Genomic DNA, 9,610 nt, shown 5'->3' with positions numbered 1-9,610 from the left:
CTCTGGGTGTTGCGCCGGTGGCGGTGGGCTTCGGCCGGGGCGCCGCGTGGCGGGGGGTGTGGAATCTTCTGGGGTTTTTCGGTTGTGGTGTTACAGCGTCTGGGTGTTGCGCCGGTGGCGGTGGCCTGCGGCGGGCGCTACGGCGGCCCGCGGGTGGGAAAAACATGCCGAGCGGGCTTTCTCGGCGTGCCGGAGGATGAGAAAACTCTGCTGGAAGCGGTATTTCCTCTGACAACACTAAAAGACACCCGCTATTTAAATTACCTTCAAAGCGCTGCCCAGAAAGTTCTGAGGAGTCTTTGCGTGCGCTGTGTCTGGAGTTTTAACTTCTGCTTGTTTCAAGACAGATGCTGTTTGCAGCGGTTACCTTGTCGGGCCGTCCCGGACGTTTAGCAGCGCCAAGGGGATGTTGGTGCTGTACAGTGGTTCGTAGGCATGATGTGGACATCCCTCTTTATCTGGGGGTCGGGGCGTACGGGGCAGGGAGAGGGGGAGCCTTAGAAACAGGTGTATAAAAGAGTAATTCTCGATTCTCCTAACGTATGGTGATCTTTTTGAAAAGATGCTGTGACCTGCTGTCACCCCGCTGTGTCGGGCAAATAAACGTTTCCTAGTGTCCGTGTTAGACCTTGAAATTGGAATTGCTGTACGGTCTTTAAAAGTCGCTTGCCCCTCTCGGTGTTTCTCTGGTTAATTAGTAGTTGGTGTTCTCAAGCCTGTCAGCACACCTACAACTTTCAGTCCGGTCAGGCTCAGTCAGGAGTAACAGCTCGCGTTGCCGGTTGGTGTAAGCTGGAGCAGTCCAGAGAGCGTTGCCGTGATACTTTTCTGCTTCAGAGCAAAGTTACTTTGCTTTTGACACTGCACGTATTAAATTCTGGGGGCTGAAAGCCGCAGTCTGTGCGTAGGGGCAGCGTGGAGGATTTCGGTTCCCTCTGTAGAGCTGGGCAGTGGATTTTGGCTTTGTGTAGAAGTTGGATGAACTCACCTGCGCAGGGGATGGTGGAGATGAATATTTACGTGGCAGCAGGTGGTGGGGAAGAAAGTGTATTGTTTTGTGGATAACTTACATGAAATTGATGTTGTGTAAACGCAGGTTGGGTGCTGCTGTATGTCATTTGGCCCTCCTACGTACTTCAGAGCCAGAGTTACTCACGTTGGTACACAGAGTGACGATTAGATTGTCAGACTTCAGTGTGGGAAGGAGCACTGACTCCTGCAGCAGTTGTAACACCTGATCTGCTCCTGAGCGAAGAGGGCAGACGTACCCAGCTCACCGAGCCGATGTTGTTCTTGTGCTACGTTTTGACCACGGGATCACAACTTAATACACAAAGCGGCAACATCAGAAATCCCAATACCAGAATACCTGACCCTGGAAATCCCATTAAATTTCTTTTATTTGGTTTTGTGGCTTCAGTGGGAGAAGGTCTGTTGGGTGGTGGAGTGTTTTAAATAAAACCTGAACAGCTGGACAAGCTTAATAAGATTACTTCAAAACTTAGAGTATAGTCAAGTTGGAGCATGCAGTTGTATCTATCAGCTGGATTAAAGCCTTCGTGAAGTATAGATGATGCGCTCTCTATAAGCTATGTGTTTAAACTTTCTACATAATCTGCTTTCCAGATCTCACAGGCCAGGCTGAATTCACTATTGCCTGTTATAGCAGTTAACTTCTTTTGGTGCCTTTCCAGGAGCTGACTAGTAATGATTATCTTCTAACTGAAATAGCATTAAAGGTAACTTTTCCACTCTTTTCTAGTGAAACGCGATGTCCAGGAAAATGATGAAGAAGCGGTGCAAGTCAAAGAGCAGAGCATCCTGGAACTGGGGTCGCTCTTGGCCAAGACTGGGCAGGCAGAAGGTGAGCCTGAAATAAGTAACTGAGGTATCGGGTAAGGTACACTCAAATGAATCTAGCCTCCTTATTTAATGGAATAGGAGTAAAAGCAGATTTTGGCAGGAAATGTTCTCTCAGAGACAGGACAGAAACTAAAAAACTAGATAACATAAAATATTAATCTCGTGTTATTTAGCCCAATATTCCAAAAGATTGCTGATGCATTGGATGGTTTAGTTTATGACCCTTTGACCTGTAGCCATTTTAGTACGAGTGACTAAAGTTTTGTTAAGTTGTCATGTTTGAGATGAGAAGTTCCTCTTGTTTCGTTTTTAATAATCTCAGAGCCTTGTTTCAAATTGGAAAGCTTGTCCCAAAAAGTCCTTCCTCACCAGCAGCTTCTTTCTCAATTAATTGATTTATCTGCTGAAACGTTGCATCAGAAAGTCCTTGCCCAGCTCCTCACAAGAGCAAGACTTGACAGTCCTTCTATTGTGAACGTGTGAAAGGACAGAAGTGGAGTAAAGTTCTCTATTCAATGATTTTTGAGCTGAATCTGTTCACGTCTTCTGTTTCCTGGAAAGCTCAAGGCAGTGTGTTTGTTAAGTTTGTGCTCAGCAGTTTAGTTTTGTTTCTTTCGCTGAAGAATGCTTTTGCCTTTTCTGGAGCACCTTTCACCTCAAGCATTTTAGGAGCTGATACACCACGTCCGTACAAAGAGCGTTCTGTCCGTGGCAGACAGTTGGCCATGGTATAGCCCTGATGTTTTCGAAGTGTGCACAACAATAATTCAGAATGTGAAGTGAAGCATGTGTGCTTTTAACAGTCTGAAACTGGTTGGGGAAAACAGGCCAGCAGAAGGTTTAATCAAACTGAAATTCGACTGACCTAATGTTAGAGTAGTTCATGGAAAGCGGTATGAGGTCTCGGATAGCAGCTGATCAAGGTCACAGCTTTATATTTATTCTGAAACGCACACTTGGTGTCCTACTGTCCTGTCTTTGTCAACATCTATTTTGACTTGGCCGTTTAAGTGATCTGCCCGTGTCGATGTGTTTGAGCATTCTGGACACTGATCCCACTGTGATTTGCAATTGAACAGGGCTTGTGACAAAGTAGATTACTTGCACTTAGAGCAGTGCTAGAAACAAAGGTGCTATTCATCTCACCTAACTATAGATGTCCATGTCTGATTTCCTAGTGTGGACTGCTTTTATAGTTAGTGGAGAAAAATAAGTCCTTCCAGCACACGATTCATCTCTTCCTGCAGTAAGAATTTGGAGCAGGACAAATGAAGCCTGCTGTACAAGTGCCCGTTTCTCTAATTGAATATTAAAGGACCTCAAGTCAATTTACTCAGGTATAGGTGTCTGTGCTGTACGGGTGCCCTTTGCACTCTGATGTTTGCTTCTGTAGAGATAACTAAACATGGCTTTGCTCCTGCACCAAGGAAGATGTGTGTGTTTGGGCTAAAAAAAGGGGAAATCGTCAGAAGAGTCTCTTCAAGTAAATGTGTGGATGTGCTGCTGGTGTGCCCTAAGCCTGAGAGAAGAGTTGTTAGGTGCATGATGGCCTCCTTACCGCTGCAGAACTTGGAGTAGTTTTGAGTTTAAGCTGAAGTCTTACACGAGTATAAAGAACTTCAGTGTATTCTCAGAAGGGTGGCTAGCTAATAGATTCTTTTAAGGGGAGGGCTAAGTAATTGAAAATGGCAATGTTAACTCATCAAAACCAGGTTTATGAAGGAGCAAATGTGCAATGTATTTGAAATGTATTAAAGGGAACACTAAACTGCAGAGCAGCTATATTCTGAATAGCAGAAAATAAATTTGGCAACATTAAGAAGCCAGTTGTGGATGTGTAGATCGGAGTGAGATCACCAGGTTGTGCTGTCTGGAGATTTGTGATGAAGCTGGGGGATGAAAAAGGGGATACCACAGCTTAGAGATGTGCTAGTCCTGTGGGAAAGACACTGTCGCCTTCCCTTTCTATCTGCTTTCTAGGGTGAAGTAGGCTAGTAGGAGTGACAAGCAGTCAGGGTCAGCAGCATCTTCACCAGGTGCAACTGTTCACAAAGGTGCTAGCACCAGGCAGACACGCAGATCTTCACATCCAAGGGGAGTGAATCCAGCGCTGCTAAACCTAACGAGGAAATTACTGAGACCGTGCGGTTTCTGGCCCGAATGAAATGGATCTCACCATTGTAGCTTTTGCTGCATGCATTTTCGTTTTAGCTAGCGGAAGTTCTTTGTCAGGTTCTAGGTGTTGCAGTGGCTCGTTGGCTACTTTCAGGTGATAACTTCCCAGAGATGAAAAGGTCTGTGAGCTGCGGCCTAGGGAAGAAATCAGCTGCAGCTTGGTGGGATTTGAAAGTTACAACTGCTGTGCTGCTGACTGGCTGAGAGTGTAAAATGAATCTGTAGTTTATTTAGAGGACTAACCTCTAGTGAGCTACGGCCTTTGTTTAAAAAATTAACTATACAAATGGCCCTCTTTATCTGCATGATAGAGATTAAGGATTGAACTGGTAAATTAATTATTTTTTTTTTAGGGCAGTTCTAGATTATTATAGTTGGAATAACTTGGATCAGGTATTTGGGTACATGGCATGTTAGCTTGTGAAGTACGTTCTCTGAGGATGAGCAGCAGACTTCATTTTCCAGAGCTGCCGCTCATCACTTCTCTAGAGCTGTCAATCACACCATTACCAAGCATTGCATTTACTTAAAAAAAAAAAGCTAAAAATAGTTGACAGTTACATTGGTAAGAAAGAGATATTTCTATGGGAACTTTGAGCTTGCATGTCTAAATGCGTAGTTTGCAAAATGTAGGGATATTCTAGCTGTTAACTTTGAATCTGCTTTCTAGTGAATTCTTGAGCAGCTGTTGAGCAAGTCCATGGAAGCTAAGTACTGCAGTATGTTTCATGTGATTTTTTTCCTTTCTTGTCTTCTAAAGTTCCTTTTCCATGTGGAAGAGTGTGTTGTGCACTAAAAACGTGATTCAGTTGGTCCCGAGAAGCAGCGATGCACAGTATGAAGCACCTTGTACTTCAGAGTTGATGGATCTCAGAGAGAGTCTCTCTGCCTTGATAAGACAGAATGAAAGACTGGCAAATTCTTAGTTACAGAGCTCAAAGCTAAGGATACGGTGCTGTGACCTGATGAGAAGCAGGCTTGTTCCCTGTGTTAAGTGCGGTGTTTTCAAGTGCTTGTGTTAGTTGCATCAGGGAAGAGCACAAGAACCAGCTTCTGGGCAACCCCAGCTTTAGTGCTGCTTCTCTTCCGAGCCCAACAGGGTGATCGGGAGCCTGCCTTTCTCGGCTCGCATCGAGAGGAGGGATGCTTGAGAGTAGCTCTGCGCAAAACTGATTTGTTGGAAGCAGCTGTCTGCTGCTGTCATGGTAGTTTGTTTACTGTATGTGAAACCAAAGTGTTTGACTTTGATTAGAATGATTGGGATTTGCATCTGTGAGTGGTGTTGCAGATTGAGTGGTCCTCAGAACAAAGGCACTGCTGCTGTCATGGTAGTTTGTTTACTGTGTGTGAAACCAAAGTGTTTGATTAGAGTGATTGGGATTTGCATCCGTGAGTGGTGTTGCAGACTGAGTGGTCCTCAGAATGAAGGCGGTGTGGGTAAAGTCATCGTCTGCCACGGGGCAGTAGGTAACAGTTTGAGTAGAAGCTGAGCGCTGATTGAAACTGTCAGTCAGCGGGGCTCAATCTTAGCTATTGAAGTGGCTGTACCTCAATTCTAGAAAAACCTGCCCATTTATTCTCAGGCAGAGAGAAGGTAAAACTTTTACGAAACCTTAAGCGCGCCAGTCATAGCATCTTGTGTTGCTCCCCGTACAAAGTCCGAGTGGTTCATTGTAGAAGGCATCACGATTTGTTGCACTGCTGTTTGGAAAATAAGGCTTCTCTAAGGATTCAGAGATAAGTTTCTAAGGACTCTGAGATAAGTTTCATTTGTTCTAAAACTGTGCTTTCAGATGTGTGTCAGTACATCACCATGAGCAATTGGATTGGAACACACTGAGTTCTACTTCTTAACAGTGTAAGAAACGAGTTGTATCAGGCTTGATTATTTAAAATAAATACGTTGAAAAAGTAAAAAATATAAGGAATAATTTTTAGATATTATTAAGATGTTCTTATAACAATTCTTTTGCATTACTGCTAAATGAAATATGAAAGAAACATTGTTTTCAACTGTTTTTATTGGAATCCTCCCAAACTGAAGTGCTGCTGATGCTCCTCCGTATACTAATTGAAATAAAATTAGATTAGTCTCTTATTTTAGTTTTGATTTCGGTACCAGTTTGGTGTAGAGTATATTGAAGATTTCTGAAATACTCATTACAGGTCTTGTTTTGTTTTTTTTACTATCAAATCTTGTAAACATGGTGGTGCAAGATCTAGCTGATGTTTGGGTAAGACTTAAATTTCTGGGGCGAATAAGCTGTGATTTCAGTGTACCCACTACTTCGAGTCAGCACTGAACCCTGCGCTGGTGTGGTGCTAGTCTGCTGGAAGTATCATCTTCCCCCGACTGTAAACAGACATCACTGCGACCTGGCCCGACGGCCGTGTGCTGTTTATCGCCGGAGGAGACTTCTAACTTGTGCTGTGCAATTCCAACACCTAACTCCCTTCTGCTTCCGCGGACGCCGAGTCCTGAAATTGCTGACGTTGACTGCTGCATTCCTCTGCTCTGTAGGAATGACGTTTTTAATGTATTTCTTCATAAAGAAAGACTTTTCCTTTATGAGCTTGAGACTAGCTTTATAACTGTAAACTAGTAAGGAGACTAGTAGAAACAGAAATCTGGTTAAGTAAGGTAAGATCTAATTAGGTAATGTGGGTAGTCATGTTAAGAAATGTAATTTTTTCATCACTGGAGCGCGGGGTGTATCTGACTTTCTAGGGCTGGCTAGGTATGGCAGATTAAGACGTCAAACTGTGAGTTAATAAAAACATACTTAAACTATGAACTCCATTGCCCATTTTATAGAAAAATCTCAAAGCATTTAGCAGATGCTTACATTTTTAAAACGTGCCTGAGGCAAGTGTAGTTACAAATGGTGTTATAATTGGGCGAAGTGAAGTAACGGGAAACGTATGCTGTGCGGGTAAGACTGGAGCCCAACGGTCACCTCTGCCAGTCCCCGTGTTTACTGCGAGGCGTTCCTTCAGGTGACGTTTGTCGCTCTTTTCCTGTAAATGATGTTGAGAGACTGCTTATAAAATGTTTGGTGTAATAAATACTGCCGTGTATAGATGTGTCAGGTACTCCAGCTGCGGTGTAACTTTTGGCTGTGTGGTTGTATTTCATGATTTGTTTTTTCTTGTATGCAGAGCTGGGAGGACTTCTGAAGTATGTTCGACCTTTCTTGAACTCCATCAGCAAAGCAAAGGCAGCCCGCTTAGTCCGATCTCTGCTCGATCTGTTCCTTGATATGGAGGCAGCAACAGGACAGGAGGTAAGATTTGCATTTCAGCGCTAGTGCGTTCCTCAAAGGCCTGTAACACCATTATCTGACCTACTTTGCTTCACACTGAAGAATTATTCATGTCAGGAAACATTAATTTAATGCATTTGGAGATATTCTATTAATAAAACATTAGATAACTTAATTCACTCATAACCATGCTTTCCTGCAAGCCTCATCCTGCTGCAGGTTAGGAGTAACTCTCACCCTAGGCATTTTTCTTAGATTTGCGTTGCTTGCTGTTAGATACACGGCATTAGTAGTATTTTGTAGTGCCATTAGTGTTTGGGATATGAGAGGGGAGAGGTGCTACACCTGTTCAGGGAGCTCGGTCTAGGGGAAAGGTGGGGGCAGTGTGTGATGGCACAGAGCTAGAGGAGGGAGTGTTCAAGGTCTGTTCAGGAGTTGGTGGGATTAGATGGTGAGTATTACTTAGCATCTTTCAACTGGAGACATGAAGGTGCATTGCCTGGGGACACAGTGCGGTGGGCGTCTTACTCTACAGAGGGCTTCTGAGGTGTGAAAGTTACTCCTGAAGTGGGAATGGAAAAAGTTTTGCAGCTACCAAGTGTAAACTACTTCCAGTGGATGAAATTCTCCACTAGAAAACCCATTTGGTCTAAGGTAGTCCCCAGTTAGGATTTAATCCATTCTCATTAGCTCCCTAGATGACAGTTTTTTCATTTTTTTTTTTTTTTCTTTTGTCCATGTGACTTGTTGGTTATTTGGGAATGGGAGAAGGTCAGGAGCAACTTGTAAGTGGCTCCTCATCACTTACATTTACAAGCGGCGCTGACCTGCAGTAGTACAGGTTGTCCTGGCACACCAAAGCAGTTAGATGGAGAGGGGAGAAAGGGAGGGTCTGAGCAACAGGTTAAGGACAAAGCCCACGTAACACCGTATGCACAGCAACTGGCAAATTACAGCCTAGAAGAGGTTCTGCCATGTTGAGAGGCCAGTGGCATTCTCGTTAGCCAAATTAGTGCAGAAGTATCATCCTTTAGTCCAGGTGACCTAGCAAATGTTCTTCGTTTGCTGTTCAGTTCTTGTGGCTCACATGTCATGTTACTGTAAACAGTGATGGACGGAATCTTTTGCCCCTCTTCTTTAACAGAAGAGATTAAGGGAAGCGGGGTGAGATGTGCAGGTGAGAAGGGAACCCCTGAAGGGTTCAGGAGAAAATGAGCGGCTTGACTTTTTCTAAAGGTAACTTGATGTAAATGATGGTATTTGGATGCAATCCCAAAAGGTGGCATTTTACGGCAGGGGAAGAACTTGGAGTAACAGCAATGGAAATATGGCCCAGTTAGTAAAAACACTCACTTTCAAGCATATTCAGAAGCCAAACCCAAAACCTTAAGGAATTATAACACCTAACCTGTGAGGTTCTTGATGCAGTAATCCTGAATACTTTCAGTGCCTCAGAAATGTTGAGAGGGACATTTGCTTCCTCGGTGTAACGTATATTAAGACGACTCCCAGGAGTCCAGTAAAGCAGTGAAATTAGAGATTTCTCCAGCTCGTAATGCTCCAGCTATCACTGTGCAATAAATTGCGACTTCATAATGGCTTTTCATAAAATGTCTCCGTTTAATAAGCAGTGACAAGGAGCCGACAAGTCCTGCAGCGTAGTACAGCTACAGACCTGCTCCCAAAAGAGCTGTGATCCAGAGATTTTGGGAAAAGGCGTTCCTGAGCCTAGCACCTCAGGATGACTTACTGTATATTATTGGTCAGTACTAAATCTAAATCGACACCCTCTTCTAATTGGGGTGGAACATGACTGCTTTATTCATCAAAGGAATCTCAGCAGTCTTGAAAATATGAGAAGCCATTGGGTTCCTTTACTCCGCTTTGAAGCGATAGATAAAACATCCAGTGTCACTTACTGACTGGCTCCTGGCACCTAACCCTGTTGTAAATAGCGGAGGGAATCATCTCTGTTGCTTTATACTACTAAAGGACACACGTGGTCTGACATATGGCTGGAAAGCTGCCTGGCGGAAAAGGACCTGGGGGTGTTGGTCGACAGCCGGCTGACCATGAGCCGGCAGTGTGCCCAGGCGGCCAAGAAGGCCAATGGCATCCTGGCCACTATCAGAAATAGTGTGACCAGCAGGAGTAGGGAAGTGATCGTGCCCCTGTACTCGGCACTGGTGAGGCCGCACCTCGAATACTGTGTTCAGTTTTGGGCCCCTCACTACAAGAAGGACGTCGAGGTGCTGGAGCACGTCCAGAGAAGGGCAACGAGGCTGGTGAGGGGTCTGGAGAACAAGTCT

At 44.3% G+C, this 9,610-nt stretch overlaps 1 protein-coding gene across 1 annotated transcript in view; it reads left to right on the top strand.

Annotated features, from left to right (window-relative positions):
• The first annotated feature begins 1,749 nt into the window (after window positions 1-1,749).
• The window catches only part of PSMD11 (proteasome 26S subunit, non-ATPase 11), an 18,638-nt gene continuing 10,777 nt past the window's right edge, over window positions 1,750-9,610 (top strand). The window contains exons 1-2 of the mRNA XM_019474285.1: window positions 1,750-1,864; window positions 7,198-7,322. Of these exons, the coding sequence (XP_019329830.1) occupies window positions 7,299-7,322 (24 nt within the window). The 5' untranslated portion in view covers window positions 1,750-1,864; window positions 7,198-7,298. The remainder of the gene's footprint in view (window positions 1,865-7,197; window positions 7,323-9,610) is intronic.

The sequence above is a fragment of the Aptenodytes forsteri genome, unplaced genomic scaffold, assembly GCF_000699145.1.
Source record: "Aptenodytes forsteri isolate BGI_AS27 unplaced genomic scaffold, ASM69914v1 Scaffold249, whole genome shotgun sequence".
Taxonomy (NCBI): domain Eukaryota; kingdom Metazoa; phylum Chordata; class Aves; order Sphenisciformes; family Spheniscidae; genus Aptenodytes; species Aptenodytes forsteri.
The sequence above is the reverse complement of the archived record's forward strand: the minus strand, read 5'-3'. Positions and strand labels throughout refer to the sequence as shown.